The 21,568-nt window shown below is 35.9% G+C and overlaps 1 protein-coding gene across 4 annotated transcripts in view; it reads left to right on the forward strand.

Annotated features, from left to right (window-relative positions):
* Positions 1 to 21,568, forward strand: part of NLGN1 (neuroligin 1) — a 663,157-nt gene that overhangs the window by 624,206 nt on the left and 17,383 nt on the right. For all 4 annotated transcript variants that reach the window (XM_063442687.1, XM_063442686.1, XM_063442688.1 and 1 more), the window contains one exon: positions 4,736 to 4,948. In XM_063442687.1, the coding sequence (XP_063298757.1) occupies positions 4,736 to 4,948 (213 nt within the window). The remainder of the gene's footprint in view (positions 1 to 4,735; positions 4,949 to 21,568) is intronic.

Consider the following 21,568-nt stretch of genomic DNA (forward strand, 5'->3'; position numbering starts at 1 on the left):
TGAGGACAGGTGTCAATCCATACCTGCCAAGTGACCCTATGTAGGGGGGACAGTCTCTATTCTGCTCTGTGTCAGTGTGTATCATGGTCTCTGTGGACGGGGAACAGTCTCTATTCTGCTCTGTGTCAGTGTGTATCAGGGGTTTTGAGGACAGGTGTCAATCCATATCTGCCAAGTGACCCTATGTAGGGGGAACAGTCCCAATTCTGCTCTGTGTCAGTGTGTGTCATGATATCTGTGGACAGGGAACAGTCTCTATTCTGCTCTGTGTCAGTGTGTATCAGGGGTTTTGAGGACAGGTGTCAATCCATATCTGCCAAGTGACCCTATGTAGGGGGAACAGTCCCTATTCTGCTCTGTGTCAGTGTGTATCAGGGGTTTTGAGGACAGGTGTCAATCCATATCTGCCAAGTGACCCTATGTAGGGGGAACAGTCCCTATTCTGCTCTGTGTCAGTGTGTATCATGGTCTCTGTGGACGGTGAACAGTCTCTATTCTGCTCTGTGTCAGTGTGTATCATGGTCTCTGTGGACAGGGAACAGTCTCTATTCTGCTCTGTGTCAGTGTGTATCAGGGGTTTTGAGGACAGGTGTCAATCCATATCTGCTAAGTGACCCTATGTAGGGGGAACAGTCTCTATTCTGCTCTGTGTCAGTGTGTATCAGGGATCATTAGGATAGGTGTCAATCCATATCTGCCAAGTGACCCTATGTAGGAGGAACAGTCCCTATTCTGCTCTGTGTCAGTGTGTATCAGGGATTTGACTATCTTTATTCAGATGGAAAAATTACAATTCCAGGAAAAATTTAACAAACATTTACAAGAACATGTTATGCACATCATAGAAACAACGTAAACCTCTTTAAAGCCACAAACTTAAGACAAAAAATACGTACACACAATGTGTAAGGGTTTGAAAGAATATTCTGAATCCTTACACGTTTACTTTATCGTTTGTTTGATTTTTGTGAACCATATATAAACTACAAGCAGCGTGAAAACTATAAAAACTCAAGTGGCCATGCTGATCAAATTAAATAGTATGCTTTACACAGCGTATAAGGGTGATGTCACAGCACAACGGGAATGTAACAGGGGAAGAGGTGAAAGTCATCCTCCCCCTCCCACGACCCCGCCATATCTGCCAAGTGACCCTATGTAGGGGTAACAGTCTCTATTCTGCTCTGTGTCAGTGTGTATCATGGTCTCTGAGGACGGGGAACAGTCTCTATTCTGCTCTGTGTCAGTGTGTATCAGGGCAGGGCTTTGAGGACAGGTGTCAATGTTAGGTGATTTCTGCCCTTTATGGATTAAAAGCAGACTCTGCATCAACTGTGCAATTTTCCATGGGAGTTTTGCCATGGATCCCCCTCCGGCATGCCACAGTCCAGGTGTTAGTCCCCTTGAAACAACTTTTCCATCACTTTTGTGGCCAGAAAGAGTCCCTGTTGGTTTTAAAATTCGCCTGCCCATTGAAGTCAATGGCGGTTCGCGCGGTTCGCCGGTTCGCGAACATTTGCGGAAGTTCGTGTTCGCCGTTCGCGAACCAAAAATTTCGGGTTCGCGACAACACTATATGGGACACTTTGACCAGTTCATCATTTCATTGTTTCAGATTTTTATGTTGCATCATTATTTATTTATAGTTTTCAAAAACGTTGACTTAAAAATTATTAAAAAGAAAAAAAACTGAAATATAATTTTGACATAAATGTTTCAACAATTTGATTAGAGTCAATGTGTGGGTAATTAAATTGATTGGGCATGATGGCAAGGCATACACCTATTTATATAAAATCTTACAAGTATAAATGCATTTAAATAACAAACCAGGCAGTCATTAGAACTACCTGCAGAGCTCAGAGACATGCTTGTGTCAAGGTACAGATCTGGGGAAGGCTATAAAACATTTTATAGCCCAGCCAACCATCACTGCAAAATTCCACAAAACTGTCCTTTATGGCAGTTTCTAAATATCATTGGATAAGATATATCAATCAACCAGAACACAACGATTAATGCCCAACAATGTCCAGGCTCCATCCACCTAGAGCACCACCCTTAACAATAATCAGTAAAAGACATACAGCACTTGGTATAAAAATGTATCTTTATTGCATTAAAAATCAAATCCAGTAGCAAAACACAATGACAAGATATGAATGTGCATATAAATATCACACTCCAAAAGTACAAATGAATAAACAGTACCTTATGAAGACACCAGAGAAAAGGCTAAAATACCCAAGAAAACAAAAGTTTACATATATAACAAATCAAGCATAAAAAAACAATGGTAAAGAGGGCAGAGATCCAAAAGTATTAAAAACAACAACAATGTTTTGACATGTAGCCTTTCTCAAACGAGGATACCCAAACTAAATACTAGTCAATATATATCCAAGAGAACTATGAAAATTGCCCATACCTGGATGATGGGTGCTAGCCAGTGTTTTCCTCCCACCTCATGATCAATATACCATGAAGAGGGGAAAGAACCCTAAATAGCTTGTAATGAGCTAAGAGGTGTTCGTAACACAACACCAAAATGTAGGAGGTACAGAGGATAATGTAAATAATAGTGTGTGAAACAGCAATATAACTCACATTACTAGTCCTTGCATTAACAATGGCACCAGAATGCAATTATGGAAGAATGCCAACAATGGCACCTCTGCAATTAAGGAGGAATCATAGAGCAATAGGATGCACTGAGGGTCTAATGCATATGCAGTATATTTATAACAAGGCATAAAAACAAGGCTTGAAGTTCTACCATAGAAAGAATCAATCATTGAAGGAAAGGATAGAGCTCTATTTAGATAGGTATTAGGGGAAAATCTAAAACAATGAGAACACAGCCTTAAAAAAAAGACATGGAAGAAAGGAAATAGAAAAAGAGATAAAAAAAAGCGAGAAAAAAGATACAAAAAGAAAAGGAAGTGGAGAAGAAAAAAAGGGATAGTGAAAAAAAAAAGATTTGCTCTCCAAGCTTCTGATGTATTTAAACCAAAATCACCATGCAGTCACTAATGTAAAATAAAGAACACTTTTTTTTGTTTATATCTGGAAACAATGTGAACAACCTATTACATTTCCACACCATTCTACTTCTTTTTTATTATTTAATAAATAACTTTTTTATGCTCTACAGGTAAAAAGTGTTAAATGTTGTGGGAAAGTGTACTGATGTACACAATATATTCTTTCAACGTTCCTTTCTGCTTGATACATTGTTTTGAACATAACGTTTTTTGTAGTTGTTCTCTGCAAGCCTTATTAGTTGTAGAACAAATTGCAAAATGCATGCCAGTAGACTTTTACCGTCACATAGATGCACAGTAATGTTACAGTTATGTTTAAAAAATCGAATTCACTGAGCTATAGCAACAAAGGCAATATGGGCAAGTATGTATATTTTTATAGCGTCATTAGGTCTGCAGCAGCATACATTGTGCTTGCATGGAAATAATGTGATTAAATGGCAAAATATTACTTTGAACGCATCATCCTAGGGCATCTTTGGAAAAAAAAGAGTAGTCATAGGGAGAATAAAAGGCTAAGAATAAGCTTTTTGTCAAAGAGTATAACATATCCAGCTTCATTTCATATTTTCATTAGTATTTTTGTCAGCTCATAGTAACAAGAGAAAACTGTCAAAATGTGTTCACTCTTTTTAAATTATTATAAGAATCCTTGCAGTATGTAATGAAAAGATATGGTATTTAAAAAAAAAAAGAAAAATCTGGAAGAAATCTGGCGCCCACTTTCTCAGAACAGTAGATCCCTCTGCCATATTTCTATACCTTCGTAGAATCTAACTGTTAGTCTTCTGCTTCACTTTCTGCACAGAGTGGTGATGTCATCAGCAATACAGACCCAATTCCGACCGCATTGGCAATTCTTATAGTTAGTAAAGCCACATGTGGTCAGAATTTGGTTGACCCAATCAATTCTGTAACATTGGTTGGGATGAGGCGATCACTATTTATGAGCATATACAGTGATATGAACCAATCTACAGCACTGGAATCGCATATTCTGATCCACCTGATATTTGTATTTAATAATAAAAAATAATTCTGGTGACAATGTCCTTTAAGTCTTTTCTTCCATTACTAACCATGCCGGGACTATATTTCTGCAGAGAGATTTCTGATTATGGTACAATTACCCTGTAATATGTGATATGTGATTGTTCAATGTAAAGTTCTTAATGATCTAATGCTACCATTTCCGTTCATTATTTAACGTCAGGTTTTCATATATCTACACCCATCATTTCACAAATGAATTATTCTGCTGTCATTATTCCTATATCTGATGATAAATATAAATCCCCCAAACAAGCTATAACTTTCACTGGCACATTATATATGTGTCATATATTACTTGCACACCAAATTTGTTTTCACAAAATATGGTGCCCTAGTGATGAACAAAGTAGAAATTATGGTCCATTGAGAGCTGCTAGGTTCTATCCATTTTTTTGACAGTGTCTTTATAACTTAGTCCTTTGAATACTATATTTCTGCTGTTTTCCTTCATTTTTATTTTACTACAAAAGGTAATGTTGAATTGGAAGCTCAAATAATGTTAACATACTTTGAAAAATCCCATTCAAATGTTAAAAGCCTACAACCTTTGCCTCTGTTTATGTTGGCGCTATATAAATAATAACATAATAATACCATAATAATAATAATAATAACATCTTATCTGTACTCTGTTCTAGGTTTTCTCAGTACTGGAGACCAAGCTGCGAAGGGGAATTATGGTCTACTTGACCTTATTCAAGCCTTACGATGGACTAGTGAAAATATTGGTTTCTTTGGAGGTGATCCATTAAGAATAACAGTTTTTGGTTCTGGTGCTGGTGCATCTTGTGTAAACCTCTTGACTTTATCCCATTACTCAGAAGGTAACCGTTGGAGCAATTCAACCAAAGGTATTATGCAGGTTGCAAATTTTGAAAATTTTGGTGTCTGCATGCCATTACAATTTCCACTACCACATGTGACTGTATATCTCTATTTTCATTTATGGAATTTTTATTTATGTGCTTTATATTTGCATGATTATATTTGTGTGTTTTAGTTTTTTTTTGTACAAACATATGCATATATCTTTCTACAGATCAGTAAATGTTTGATTTGTTTCTAAGCTTTCTTTCTATAAAGGAACACTCCAAGTACCATAACCGCTATAGCCCAATGTAGTGATTATGATTCCATGTCAAATTGGTCTGATTACTTATAGTGGGATGACTATAGTGTTTGTGATGCTTTGAATCTTTAACCCATTTATCCCATATACAGCATTTTGCATGGGACTTAGTTACTCCTGATTTTATGTATTCCGGCTTCTGTGGTACAAAATGAAATAAATAAATAATTTTTCATAAAACACTGATCAATAGGTAATATAAACAGTATTGTATATTCTTAAAAGATGCATTATTCATTATGATTTGATATTCTAACAATTAATATATGAGCAATCAAAAGATGTGATCATGTCCAAAAGCATTGTCGGTGAATATATGTGCCAGCATAGTCACACTTATGTTTCACTGAAGGAACCATCATATGATATCATATAAAGTATTTCCTTATTTAATGTGATTTACTCAACTATTTTATTATTTATACACTATTTACTTATACTTCAAGCACTGTGTCCTCCATTTAATCTCCTAATATTTTTAACTCATTTTCCACCACCTGTGGTAAAATAGGTTAAAGGTCCCAAACATACTATTCTTGCTCATCCATCGTGTGTACTGGTATTGATAAATCTGTGTAAGTGAGACAAGAGCCTATAAAAATAGATCTGTGAATATATTTATGCACGGAACAAGCATATACTAAAACATCAGTATTATAAATCATACAAATAAATTGGTATTCACAGTTCTCTACACAAAATTCAGGGACCACCCACATATTTTTAATACATTTAAAAGATCACATGAATGTTCAATTTATATTTGTGATTTTCAAACAAGTAATGGTTCTTCTTGAAAGTTCAGTTTGTATCATCCCAATTTTACCTTGTAATTCCAGAAATGACATCATAAATGTATACATATTCATTTTTGCTTAAGCATACAGATGAGGTAATTATATCAAGAGGTATTTTTGAAATAGCACTAATCTTGCATACATATATGAAAGTAAATGAGCAACTGTGAAAGAAAAATGACATTAACATTGATGTTTTGTGATAAATCAGGCTGGTAATGGGTTTAAAAGCATCTAATCAATCATTTTATATTCTTTAATTCTAAGATGTTTTTGTGTGCGTACATTCGAACTTTTAACATTTTTAAGACTAAACATCAAAACTGAAACACCTAAAGCTTGGTACTATTTCTAAAGCTGTTTCAAAAAATAGATAGAAATGCTATATTACTATTATTAGTATTATTATTATTGGTATTTATATAGCAATATTTGTGGCAGTCACCCCGAGAGAGGAAGGGATATTCACTGCCAGATATGTCCTTTTCCCCTAATGTGGGTAGCGCTGCAGTATTCCCAAGTCGATCTCCAAGCAGACCATGAATCCAATATAGCTGTACAGCTCTCATACGGGCTAGTGGTTATAGCAAGTATAGCTGTTCCCTACAATCATGAGACGAGGCTGCGTGTTGAGGGTGAAGTGAACTGACTTTAATGGGACCACACTTGGCCACACTTGGCCTTTTATGACAATCTCCATGCAAGGGGTACTATCACCTGGACCTAATGGTACAAAGTTACAGACCAATGACAAAGTTTGTTCAAGTACAGAACACTCCCATACATAATCATACAATCCCTTCCCTCTGCCTGGGAGATAATTGAGTCAGCAACTGTACTAACTCAATTATCTCCAGACACAAAAAACACACATTTTTATAAAACCCCAAAAGTACCTTTAAAACATACAAAACCCCCAGTTACATCCCATGTTCCCCATTCCAGGGGTTCAGGAATTTCATGGAAGTCATAGTTTTGGCCAACCGCACACATGGTCCCATGCCCAAAACAGTTCCATAGAATCGCGGCTAAGTGCCGCTGGGGACCGATCGGGAACCGCAAAGTTTTGCTGCCAAAAACAGTTCCATAGAAACGCAACTAAGTGCCGCTGGGGGACTGACTAATAATAAAGTTTTCATTCACGGCTTAGTCCCCCTGAAGTCTATTCACGTTTTTTGTCCATGTGAATGGCCGCCAGTGAGCTAGCGTTCGGTTCTATCAAAAGTGCCGAAACAGGGGAACCAGGAGGAAAAAAATATGGGTCTTTACAGTCGCTGATCTGGCCCATAGTCTTTTGGCAGGAGGCTGGCAAGCAGGCCGCTCCAAAAGCCCATGGCGAGGTTCTGTTCGCCACAGCGTTAACTTATTGTGCAGCGTTTGACAATCTTATAAAAGGGGGACATTTAACAATAAATGGGACAATTACAAAATGTTACAGAACCATAACTTGACGAGGACCCTGCTCAAAAGAGCTTACAGTCTATAAACATGAAAAGTAAATGAACATGCTATTGAGATATTATTTAGTCATTCAGTCTTTACAGTTATGCAGTTACAGTTTTTATATGTCGCAGGTTTAAATGTTTGTAAACTTTTAATGGTTTTAAGGCCAATAAAATAAGTACAATTAGTACAGACTTCAGTTAGTCTCTACTCAGATTCAATGCATGCTTTTGCTCTTATGTGCCTTTAGAGAGGAAACCTATAAGACGGATCCCACCCATGAGAGCAGAACAAAACAGAAATGTCCCTCTACATATTGAGAAGGAAAGGGAAAAATAAAAGGAACGGAAAGTAATGGAAAGGAAATGAAGAGAAGGGTATGGAGGAAAGGGAAGGAAAAATTCCTGACAATAAAGATGAAAACATTTTAACGCTACCTTAAGTACAAGCTCAAAACACACTTGTCCCTGAAAGATTGACTTGTTCGTGGGCACCTTCAAGGGAAAACATCCAGTGACCCTACTAATTGAGATCAATTCCTTTCAGTCGTCTCCCAATAGAAAGTTTAGTTTCTTAAACAATCTTAATCTTGTAGGAGCAGGATAGAATTTTATTTAAATTGTGTTTTTTTTCTGAAAACATTATGCAGGTTAAGAGAAGACTTTCAAGATAAGAAACACAGTTACTGAAAATTCATGAGTAGAATGTATTACTGTCTGTGAGAAGGGATGTTGAATGCAGGCATGATTCCAAACTGTCAAAGATATACGCTCAATGTGTGTATGTATATATTTGAAGCATTAGCTAAATGTATTTTGTCCTTTTAAGTAAGATATATTTGTAATATTATTATTCTTTAGTATCTTAAATTTACCAATTCAAGTTGGTAAATACCTTTTATTTTAATTCATTAAAATATATGCAAAAAAGAAAAAAAAAAGAAAATATATACAATAGTCTCTTCTGATGTCTTTGATTAGGGATGAAGGATGAAAGTTAATAGTTGCAAGGTATCTGTGCAAATCTGTGCAGTTATAAGACATGGTGTATGTGAACACAGTGACAGAGGACATTCTTTCCTTATAAAGCATGCATAGAAAATATGTTGTTAAAGTGAACTGTTTCAGTGGTAGCAGTTCAACAAGCACGCGTCTAGTTGATATTAATATAATATAGTTTACATTTTTACTTAAAAGAGGAGCTAAGGGTTAATTATGGCAGAACAAATAAATTAGTTTAGTTCAACAATATGACTCAGTCCAGCTCAAATAAACCTTGAGGGACAAAACTTCTTTTGCAGTCTAATTTGAGAACTTTGACTGAATAGTAATTTCCAAACATTCTTGAGAATATATTATTCCAGCCCAGTGATACAAAATGGACTCTTTATCATCATGATTAATAATAGGACATGAACCTTAAAAATGAGGATGTAGTATAGGTGTTGCCTTGGTTGAATAAATGTTCTATATTTTTGTGTAACCTTTTCATATATAATACTATTTATGTTATTTTATGCTTGTATGTGGAAAACAGAAGAAAGTTGATGAGATAAAATATAAATCCTTAGGTCGGCTAGCTTCTAAACAACAATATTTTTTTGTAATACTTAATTCAATTTAGCATGCTTACAAAAACAGACATATACAGGACTGTATAATAAAGTGAAAATGTTAAGTGAATGTTAGGCAAAAGTAGTCAAAATTGAAACCTAGTTGACTTAGAGAACTTTTCCAATTTGGCTATTTTGACCATAACTTTAAAAATCACTTTTATTTCTCACTTTAGTAAATTACCCTGCTTGCTGATTAGTGTAATACATATATTATCACCTCAAATTGATAACTCTAAATCTTTTAAAATTTTCATATGATGTTGAAATAAAGCTCATAATCACCATGATTACTATAACTTTTCCAATGTGGAGTACTACATACAGTGTATTTAGATTTTCTAAATCTGAAAGATCATATGCAATCATACATACATTCAGCATTTATTATAGCTACATTTAAATACAATACACAAGAGCGAGCAAGGACAATTAAATTAAAAGTCGATGATTACTTTGCGTGGTTGGGTTTCTTTCTGTTGCTCTTTCGTGTGTTTGCTTTTGCAATAGTTATAAAAACCCAAGACTACTTCTCCATCCCTGTTTCTCTCTTTACTATTCATACCTGAGCGCTTGTATTTCTGCCATGTATGTCTGTTTCTTGGCAGTGGGTAAAGGACACAGGAAATGAGTTTGTATTTAGTTTTAGATCTACAATCAATGTGAAATGTTGGCTTCTGTGGTGCCAGAACGTGGGCAGCTGCTCAAGTGTGTACGGCAGCTGCAGGAGATTTGGAAGCAGACATGCAAAGAAAAAAACAGACTAGTTATAATTATTTTTATTTTTTTTATCTCAGACTACAGCACCTATAATGTAAGGTTTCTACTTTTTATTATTATTATTACTTTTCAAGGAAGCTTTGTCCATCTTTTGATAAGTTAACCTTTAAAGTTCAATGCTTTATGCATTTATCCAAGATCTCACTTCTAATTTAGGTGCTTGACATTTTTATAGCATGATAAAATGAAAGGAAACCAAATATTACTTCAAGGGTCTCTTAGAAAATGGTAACATTCGGTTAGGCTATGAAAGTAATGTTACGTAAACAGAAATATATTTCAAATTCATACCTTGGTAAGGTAATTGACTCCCTGCAGTCACTGATATCCACCTTCTCAGCTCTGTAGGCTATTTAAATCTATTTCTGGAATAGCCATCAGATGAGATAACAGCTGAAATATATAACAACAAGACATAATATTTTTATATTTCATAATTTTTTAAAGAATTTACTGCAGATGTATCCATACACATTAGATGCTAATACACTAAAAATGTAATATGTTTTATAATCCTTCCCTATAGAGTTTGCAGCTAGAAAGTAATCAAATTCAGTTCTTCTGCCCAGAGCAACTTGGGTAATAATAACTTATTACCAGGTCAGATATTTTAGTTCTGTTTTTTTGACAGCTTGCACAGGAGTGACTGATATACTCTTGATATATAGGTATTTTTAATATTAATTTTTTATAAAATAGCAAAAACAAAGGAGACAAACCATATGTAATCCATAAATGTTTCATGATGATGATAATAATAATAATAATAATAACAATATATATATATTTGTGTTCAGGGCCTAAAAAGCCGTAGATTGAGTAACATAAAACATACAGGGGAAGGGGCAAAGTCAGCTTTGGGTTGTGGTGTGCCGGAACTGACAATGTGGTAGGCTTGAAATAAAAGAGGGCCTACCTTATGTAAAGATAATTGAAAGGAGGAGTGGTGGGTGGGGCAAATCACCAGACCTGAGACAGTAATGAGGAGGGGCTGGTGCTCCTTAAGAAGGGTACCAGGCCCCTCCCACAACTTCAGGCCTAGCCTTCCATTTGTGTTCAGGGCTTCAAAAGCCGTAGATTGAGTAACATAAAACATACAGGGGAAGTGGCAAAGTCAGTTGTGGTGTGCCGGTGCGGTAGGCCTGAAGTAAAAGAGGACAAAAAGATTTAACAAGTTTATTCAGCCTACAATACAACATAAGTATATCACATAAACATTCTCCTGAATGCTAGGCGTATCTCTTGTACTGGTTGAGGTATGTATCTGGTGTACACCGCGGATTTCCATCGCCCTAACCTTTTGATGATATGTGCTGGAATATTCCTTTTGGATGCTGTGGTAGCGGCTCCTATACGGAATGAATGACCCTAGTATTTGGCTGGATTAAGGCCTAACCGCACCAATAACATTACATAGAGCATGAACCTGCTAGTAGTAAGGGTATTGCCGTGCAGAACCAGAAGTGGTTGATGTGGTGCATTTTGAATGGAGGACAGGTAGTGATCGAAGACTTCCACGGGGCACCATTTATTGCTTGTGGGGTAATACGTGATTGTTACCGTCTGTCCCCTTCAACCCATTTTGGTATTATTTAGGGACAGTAGGTAGTGATCGTGTGATTTAACTAACTGTGCCCTTTTGATGAAGTTTGGGATTTAGTGTTAGAGGTAGTGAATTCTCCGGGCCTAAGAAATCTGTAAAAAACTAAATAGATGGCCGTTTTAATCACGTGGCTTGTCTGTGTTTCAAATTGTGAGGTCTGACAGTGACTGGGACAGGTGATCGTGAATGGGTAGTCTAGTAGGTGTGAGAGTAGGGGTGGAGTCCGTAATACCTTTTAATATGGCTTTTACCTGGTAAGATGAAATGAAGCTTATTAGGCCAAGTGATGAGGATGTGGTGTTGAATACCAGTGAGATATAATTTAATGGTGTTGAAAGATAGCTTTAGGTGAAGGTGGCAAAAGGAAATGAACGCAATCAAAGTTGAGAACATGTCTATTATGTGAAATTCACGCAAAAATCTGTTGTAAATATGAAAATCTCTGTCATATGACTTCCTAGTGTTAACAGAAAGACCTGATTGTGAGAGGTGATGCCCATGAGTGAGTAAACTGTCTAGTCCATTACCATGTCCTGCCACAGTGGTGCTGGGGTAGGTCTCCGGGCCGCTGTTGGTAGTGCTGCTTGGAACTCCTGAAATTGAGATCAGGATAAATGATCAGCTGAGATGTTCAGGACCCCAGGAATATGTGTGCATGTCAGGAAAAAGCTGTGTTTAGCAGATTGCCATGTCAGATTCCTCATGAATCGCATAATGGCCAGTGAGGATGAACATCCCTTATTAACAATATGGCAAGTTGCCATGTTGTCAGAAAAGCATTGCACCGTGTTACCCGACCAGCAAGCTCCCCATTTTACTGCTGCTGCCACGATTGGGTAAAGTTCAAATAAAGCAGAGGTGTCAGTGAACTCAGGGATTTCTTTAATCTCCTCTGGCCAGTTACCCCACATCCAGTCGTTGCCAAAAATTGCGGCAAAACCGGAAGTGGCGACAGCATCTGTCCAGATAGACAAAGACCTGTCTGTCACAACTGGAATAAATAAGCTTTTCCCATTCCAATTTCGTAAGAATTCCCTCCACATGCGTAAATCAGCGGTGGCATGTGAGTCTAGCTCGATGCGGGTGGAATCTGACCAAAATTGGGGAAATAATCAGAGTAACGGTGATATGAATGACCGGCCTTGTGGAATGATTTTCATTGCAAAATTAAGTGACCCCAAGTAGTTAGGGATTTAGGGCATAAATTAGCAGTGTGTGAGTTAGCAGAACAGATAGCACAAGCTGGTGTCTTCAGGCCCAAAAAGTGTCTACAGAAATGTACAGTATCCAGTATGCTACAGTCAACTTGATAATTGAACTGGGATAGTGATGCAGACGACTTTGCGGAGAAAGCACGGTGGTAGTCGTAAAAAGAAGTGCCACCGTACTTGTGCCCTAAGTCCACCAGCTTGTGGAGGTAAAGATCAAACTCTTCCCTCCTGTCGAGATAGACTGCACACACCATGTCCCTATAGATCCCGAAGGCCAAAACTAATTCAGGTGTAGACAGTTTACAGTTTAGCCTAGGGTCCCTGGATTTCAACACAACAGACACATCACCGTATGCATATGTTTTGTTTTCAAGGACATCTTAGGAGGCAATGAGCAGCGAGACCAAATTTACATCTTGCCCACCCAGAATCCTTTGCAGTAGTAACATCACTGCAAATTTGTGATTTCTGTGAGAAAAGCAAGTCTTGTGACTTGACTGGTGTGCAGAGCTTTGTTTAACATTGTATTAACTATCCACAGACTTCAGGTGGAAGGGGTTTTCCATCACAATTGTTCCCCACCATAACCTTTTTTGTGTATACAATGTACATACGCATACGCATATGCATACGCATACGCATACACAGTTGTAATCAAAATGATTCAACCCCAATTAAAAATCAGGTTTATTGTCAAAATGTACAGACCTTCAGCTGTTTGCAATGAACAAATCAAACAAAAGCAATTTAACTAACTCAACACAATGAATGCTTCTGGTAGTTTCCCCAAATTCAACTGAAAATTTAATCATTTTGAGACTTCTCCAGTCTCAAAATGATTCAACCCCTTGACCATCTCACAATGGCACAATTATGCCAAACAGGTTTTGTCGCTATCACACTTGATGTACCAAATCATAGGATTAATTAGTTGCACCAGGTGTACCTGAGCAGGAACACTTGAAATACCTGAAATGTCTAATGGTTTGTTGAGTGTCATATTTGTATGCATGTTAAAAATAAGTTTTCCACAAAGTTAAGAGAAGAGATCATTGCCCTTAAAAAAAAAGGTACAGGATACAAAAAGATAGCATTGGAAGCATAGATTGCAAGTTCAAAGTGGAAGGAACGGAGGTTACACTATTTGGACGGGGCAGAAAAAGGATACAATCAATGGCTGCAACCAGATTTCTGAGAAGGCAGGTTGTGAAAAATATTTGAGTGACAGGCAGTGAGGTTTAAGTGAGCACAGTAAGGCATGTACTAAACATAGAAGTGTCCCATGTCAGAATCCAAGACATACACCACTACTGACCTAAAAGCACAAGAAAAGTTGGCTCTAATATGCTCAAAATCATATAAATAAGCCACAGTTTTGTGATTCAGTTCTGTGGAGCGATGAAACAAAACTGAAACTTTTTGGCCCAATGGATCAGTAGTATGTCTGGAGGAACAAGAAGTAAGCACATGCTGAAAAGAACAATCTGCCTACAGTTAAGCATGGTGGCTCAGTGATGCTCTGGGGCTGCTTTGCATCCTCTGTCACTGGAGACTTTCAGCGTGTAGAAGGCAAGATGGATTCACTGAAGTATCAAGAAATCCTAGGAGAAAACGTCATGGGGGGGTTGCCGAAGCTTTGATGTAATTGGACTTTCCAACAAGACATTGATCCTAAGCATACCTCAGTCTTGGTTGCAGAAAAAGTCCTGGAAAATTCTACAGTGGCCATCAGTCACCTGACTTGCATACCATAGAAAATATATGGTGGGATTCGAAGTAGGCAGTTGCAGTGCACAAACCCAAGAGTTTTACTGAATTCATATTCTTCCTCTGAAAACAGGGAGACAGGCCTGCATTCCAGTTTCATCTTGTGAGTGCTTTTCTTCCCCTACTGAGAGTCATCCTTTTGTGCATATTACACTATTGTGATTTTTTTTTGTCTTATTTTTTTCATTTTATACACGTTGGTGTGTGTTTTTCAATATACGTAGAGTTCTCTATATTGTTATACACTATTGTATATTTATTGTGGGTTTATATATTTTTTGGGGTGTTAGTGAGGCACTTTTTTAGAGTCTCTTTATTTTATTATTTTTAATATAGTGATGATTTGTTTTTTAACTGGAGGTCCACAGGAACACCTCCAGAAGCTGGGGTCTGGCTATGCATCTTATTTGCAGCAGGTAATAACAGAAAAATGGCACTCTGCTAGTACTAAAGATGCTTGCCATGAAGGGGCTAAATAATTTTGAGAGTGGAGAAGTCATTATAAGTTGCATTTTCTGTTGAATTTGGAGAAACCACCTAAAGCATTTGTTGTGTTAAGCTATTTCAATTGCTCTTGTTTGATTTGTTCATTGCAAAGAACTGAAACTCTGTAAATTTGGACAAAACGTTTTTTAATGGGGGTTAACCCCTTAACACCGCAGCCAAATGTACAAGTTGTGAACAAAACAAAACGTAAACAAAACCTGGCATTTGCGCTATATGTCTGTCCAACCGTAATTCACCTCTTTCATATTAAATGCACCCCCCCCTTATTATATATCATTTTATCCAGGGGAAACAGGGCTTTCATTTAATATCAAATATTTAGCTATGAAACATAATTTAATATGAAAAAAATGGGAGAAAATAAGAATTTTTTTAATTTTTTTAGTTCTACATGGCATTTTAACTGTCAATGTCATAATACTGTTTGCTTTTACTGCAATAAAATACACATATTTGTATTCAGCAAAGTCTCACGTGTAAAACAGTACCCCCTATGTACAGGTTTTATGGTGTTTTGGGAAGTTACAGGGTCAAATATAGCGTGTTACATTTGAAATTGAAATTCGCCAGATTGGTTACGTTGCCTTTGAGACTGTATAGTAGCCCAGGAAATAAATTTACATCCATAATGGCATACCATTTGCAATAGTAGACAACCCAAGGTATTGCAAATGGGGTATGTCCAGTCTTTTTTAGTAGCCATTTGGTCACAAACACTGGCCAAAGTTAGCATTAGTATTTGTTTGTGTGTGAAAAATGCAAAAGACGCCAATTTTGTCCAGTGTTTGTGACTAAGTGGCTACTAAAAAAGACTGGACATACCCCATTTGCAATACCTTGGGTTGTCTACTATTGCAAATAGTATGCCATCATAGGGGTAATTTTCATTCTTGGGCTACCATAGGGTCATAAAGGCAACGTAAGCAATCTGGCGAATTTTAATGTGAAAAAAATGAAACACAAGCCTTATATTTGATGCTGTAACTTTTGAAAACACCATAAAACCTGTACATGAGGGGTACTGTTGTACTCGGGAGACTTCGCTGAACACAAATATTTGTGTTTCAAAACAGTAAAAAGTATTGCAGCAATAATATCGTCCGTGTAAGTGCTGTTTGTGTGTGAAAAATGCAAAAAAAGTCACTTTTACTGGCGATATCATCGTTGTAATACATTTTACTGTTTTGAAACACTAATATTTGTGTTCAGCGAAGTCTCCCGAAGTCTATATGTGTAGAATTAATATATGTATATATATATACATATGTGTATATATACGTATATATATATATATATATATTTTTTTTTTTTAAATATCTTTATTTATATATAGGTATATATATAGTGATATATACGTATATATTTATGTATATAGATATATATATTATTTTGATATAAATATATATATATATTAATATCACAATACAGTTAGAACGAAATAAAACGCATCTATATATTTTTTAATATTTTATTTTTAATTATTTTTTTTATTTTATTTTTTTACGTATTTACATATTTTTTTACATTATATATACAAATATATATAACAATAATTATATATATATTTAATCAGTATCAGTCTACGTGTAATTTGATATTAATATATATATATATATATAATTATATATATATTAATATTAAAATACACCTAGACAGTGTGTGTGTGTGTGTGTATATGTGTATATATATACTTAGATCATATATATATATATGATCTAAGTATATATATTTTTTTACACTTATTTTAATTAATTTGAATTTGATTTCCAGCCAGCAGGGGGACTAACTGTCATTACAGTTAGTCCCCCTGCTGGCATTACTGCAGCCAGCTATGCCGGCCATGTGATTGTGAGGTCCACGCAAGGACCTCACTCTCACATGGCCCGGGGGGGCTGAAGAGAGCAGACGTGCCGCGGGGGGCTCCCTGGGAGTCCCCCCAACCACGATCGCCGGCGTGGGATCGCCGGCGACCGGGTAAGTTACAAAAAACCGGAGGGCGTACTATTAAAAGGACGTAATAGTACGCCCTCCGGTCTTAAGGGGTTAAATCATTTTGATTACAACTGTATATATACACAATCATGGGAAAAAGAAAGTACAGTCTCTATGAATTCTATGGTTTTACATATTAAGACAAAATAACAATCACCTGTTCATTATCAGGTCATACAATTAGGTAAAACCCATAGATTTCAAAGAGGGGGTGCTTTTGCTTTTTCATGACTGTATATATAGAAACACAGAAACATATAATGTGATGGCAGATAAGAAACATTCAGCTTATCTAGTCTGTCCAATTTTCTAAATACTTTCATTAGTCCCTGGCCTTATCTTATAGTTAGGATAGCCTTATGCCTATGCCACGCATGCCTAAACTCCTTTACTGTGTTAACCTCTACCACTTCAACTGGAAGGCTATTCCATGCATCCACTACCCTCTCAATAAAGTAATACTTCCTGATATTATTTTTAAACCTTTGCCCCTCTAATTTAAGACTATGTCATTTTGTTGTGGTAGTAAAGTTGTGGTAGTCTTGAGTGTTATAACAGTGTGATCCAGGAGTTAAAATATTTTTTTGTTTATAGTGTAATGTTGCAATGTGATACAGCAAGAAAAGAAAAATAATCTGTTGAATTATATACTGTCACACTGTACTATAAAATAATTTAAGATACAAGAGAGAGAATGAGGAAAGAAGTCACCTAAGGGGGTTAGAATAAATTGAAAAAGGTTTTCATTATTACACTGAGAAAATTGGATACATACATACCATATATTTATTATTGTTCATTAATGATCATTGATTTAAACATTTGTTTCTTCAAAACAAAATCACAGATATTATATGATTAATTTTGCACTTTTGCTCCCTTTGTAATTAAAACACGAATTGACATTTGTCCTTCTGCTCATAACAAAAATCTGGGAACCGCTTATTCACTAATGTTAGTGCTCACACATCAGATCCTTCTGTGCAATGTATAAAAGGACCTATTTTGCATGTAAATTGGAAAGTCCTTAACCCCTTAATGACGGCAGGCGTGCTATTCCGTCCTTGGGGACCCGGCTTTAAACGCCGGGGGGCGGCTTAGCACGTCTCCACCATCCTTTATACTTACCCGATTGGCGGCGATCTCATGCTGGTGATCGCAGTGTGGGGACTCACCTGGCAGCCCAGGGAGTTCAGCTCCGTCCGTTTCGGCCCCCCTGGGCCATGTGTTCGTGAGATCCTTGCCGTCCATGTCAGTGCCAGCAGGGGGAGTGCCTGTAATGACAGGTACTCCCCCTGCTACCTGTAAAAAAAAAAATGTTAAAACAGTTTAAAATTAAATTATATATATATATTTAGATACATTTAATAAAAAATATGAAATCTTTAACGTATGCACAAGAATAGCATTCACAAAGAACAAGTACAAACAACAAGCTTGTTTCCTGAGGAAGATAGATATGCTTTTTCTGAACACACTTTTACATTTTTTGGCCAGCCCTCACAGTCACAATCCACAAACATGATAAATAAAGTGTGTAGGGATGCTGTGTGAGTCTCAGTAAGAGGGCATGGCTAGTGCTGCATTAACTTTTTTTGTTTATTTAGCTACGAATTAGCAGAGAATTGAGGAGTGAGATTGCAGTTGCATGATCTGTACACTTTATTAAGTTAAAGTTGTGTTTGTTAGAGTGTCCCTTTAGGTTAATATATTTATTTGTGTATTTATTTCCTTATTTGTACAATTATCCACATTTTTTTTCAATACTAAAAATAATATTTGTGTGTGTGTATAATGGTCACGAAGGAGTGCTGTCACTGGACTTTTCCACCAAGTTCAAATATTTATTGTGAATACAGTCAGATTACATCAACATTTCAGTCTATCAAATACTTTTATCAGTATCAGGATATACATATATATTAAGAAAATAGAAAAGAGGGAAAATATGCTAGAATTTAGAATATAACAGTTCAAATAAAAAGCGACACATCGACACAATTTCCTGAAGATATCCCAAATGTGACACGGAAATCACAGTCCTATAGAGTAAATCCTCTGTATTCTGGATCACCCGTAGAGAGTTAAATCCAACCTAGTCTAGAATTGTTATTGTCAATTTCAGGATTCCTCTTGTGTGATACCAAACAGCTAGGAAATAAAACAGCAATAGAGAAAAACAAATAAAAATGTAGTTTATTGGTTGTAAGAGAATCTGCAAGACAACCCAACTTGTTTCATTTGTTATGGTCTATTCAGTAGTAAATATCATCCATATATTACAAAATGTATTTAGATAATCACATTCATCTATTATTAGCTACGCTTACACTTATTCTTACACTAACTCAGCACACACGGCTGAATGGTGCACTGCAAGTGTTGTAATTTTCTAAAAATATATAGTTATTTAAAGTATATCAAAACTAGTGATACTTAACCCCTTAAGGACTGAGCCAAATGTACACGTTGTGAACAAAACAAAACGTAAACAAAACCTGGCATTTGCGCTATATGTCTGTCCAACCGTAATTCACCTCTTTCATATTAAATGCACCCCCCCTTTTTATATATCATTTTATTAAGGGGGAAACAGGGCTTTCATTTAATATCAAATATTTAGCTATGAAACATAATTTAATATGAAAAAAATGGCAGAAAATAAGAAATGTTGTAATTTTTTTAGTTCTACATGACATTTTAACTGTCAATGTCATAATACTGTTTGCTTTTACTGCAATAAAATACACATATTTGTATTCAGCAAAATCTAACGTGTAAAACAGTACCCCCTATGTACAGGATTTTTGGTGTTTTGGGAAGTTACAGGATCAAATATAGCATGTTACATTTGAAATTGAAATTCGCCAGATTGGTTACGTTGCCTTTGGGACTGTATAGTAGCCCAGGAATAAAATTTACACCCATAATGGCATACCATTTGCAATAGTAGACAACGCAAGGTATTGCAAATGGGGTATGTCCAGTCCTTTTTAGTAGCCATTTGGTCACAAACACTGGCCAAAGTTAGCGTTAGTATTTGTTTGTGTGTGAAAAATGCAAAAAACGCCAATTTTGGCCAGTGTTTGTGACTATATGGCTACTAAAAAAGACTGGACATACCCTGTTTGCAATACCTTGGGTTGTCTACTATTGCAAATGGTATGCCATCATAGGGGTAATTTTCATTCTTGGGCTACCATAGGGTCTCAAAGGCAACGTAACCAATCTGGCAAATTTTAATGTGAAAAAAATGAAACACAAGCCTTATATTTGACGCTGTAACTTTTGAAAACACCATAAAACCTGTACATGAGGGGTACTGTTGTACTCGGGAGACTTCGCTGAACACAAATATTTGTGTTTCAAAACAGTAAAAAGTATTGCAGCAATAATATCGTCTGTGCAAGTGCTGTTTGTGTGAGAAAAATGCAAAAAACTTCACTTTTATCATCGATATCATCGTTGTTATACATTTTACTGTTTTTAAACACTAATATTTGTGTTCAGCGAAGTCTCCCGAGTAGAACAGTACCCCCCATGTACAGGTTTTATGGTGTCTTGGAAAGTTATAGGGTTAAATATAGTGCTAGCAAATTAAATTCCCTTTACTTTCGGCATGGGTTGTCAGGCAGGTCCCGCTCATTGTAATTAATTAAGATACCTAATTAGGTAAAAATATTACATAAATATATGTGTAGAATGAATATATGTATATATATATATATATATACATATGTATATATATATATATATATATATATATATATATATTTTAATATTTTTATTTATATATAGATATATATATAGTGACATATACGTATATATTTATGTATATAGATATATATATATTATTTCGTTCTACGTGCATTTTGATATAAATATATATATATATATATATATATATATATTAATATCACAATACAATTAGAACAAAATAACACACATCTATATATTTTTTAATTATTTTTTTAATTATTTTTTTAATTTTATTTTTTAACGTAATTACATATTTTTTACATTATATATAAATATATATATAAATATATATATATATATATATATAACAATAATTATATATATATTTAATCAGTATCAGTCTACGTGTAATTTGATATTAATATATATATATATATATATATATAATTATATATATATTAATAGTAAAATATACCTAGACAGTGTATGTGTGTGTGTATATGTCTTATATATATATATGATCTAAGTATATTATTTTTTCTTTTTACACTTATTAATTTAATTTATTTCCAGCTAGCAGGGGGACTCCCTGTCGTTACAGGCAGTCCCCCTGCTGGCAATGCAGCAGGCAGCTAACCCGGCCATGTCATTGTGAGGTCCTCGCAAGGACCTCACTCTCACATGGCCTGGGGGGGCTTAAGGAGGATGGACGTGTTGTGGGGGGCTCCCTGGGAGTCCCCCCAACCGCGATCGCTGGCGTGGGATCGCCGGGGACCGGGTAAGTAACAAAAGACCGCAGGGCTTACTATTACGCCCGGCGGCGTTTAGAGCCGCTTAAAATAGGGCGTAATAGTACGCCCTCCGGTCTTAAAGGGTTAATACTAGCTTTGCATACTTTATACAAATATAAATATATATCCTTTAAAACACT

Source organism: Pelobates fuscus, chromosome 2 (genome assembly GCF_036172605.1).
Source record: "Pelobates fuscus isolate aPelFus1 chromosome 2, aPelFus1.pri, whole genome shotgun sequence".
NCBI lineage: Eukaryota > Metazoa > Chordata > Amphibia > Anura > Pelobatidae > Pelobates > Pelobates fuscus.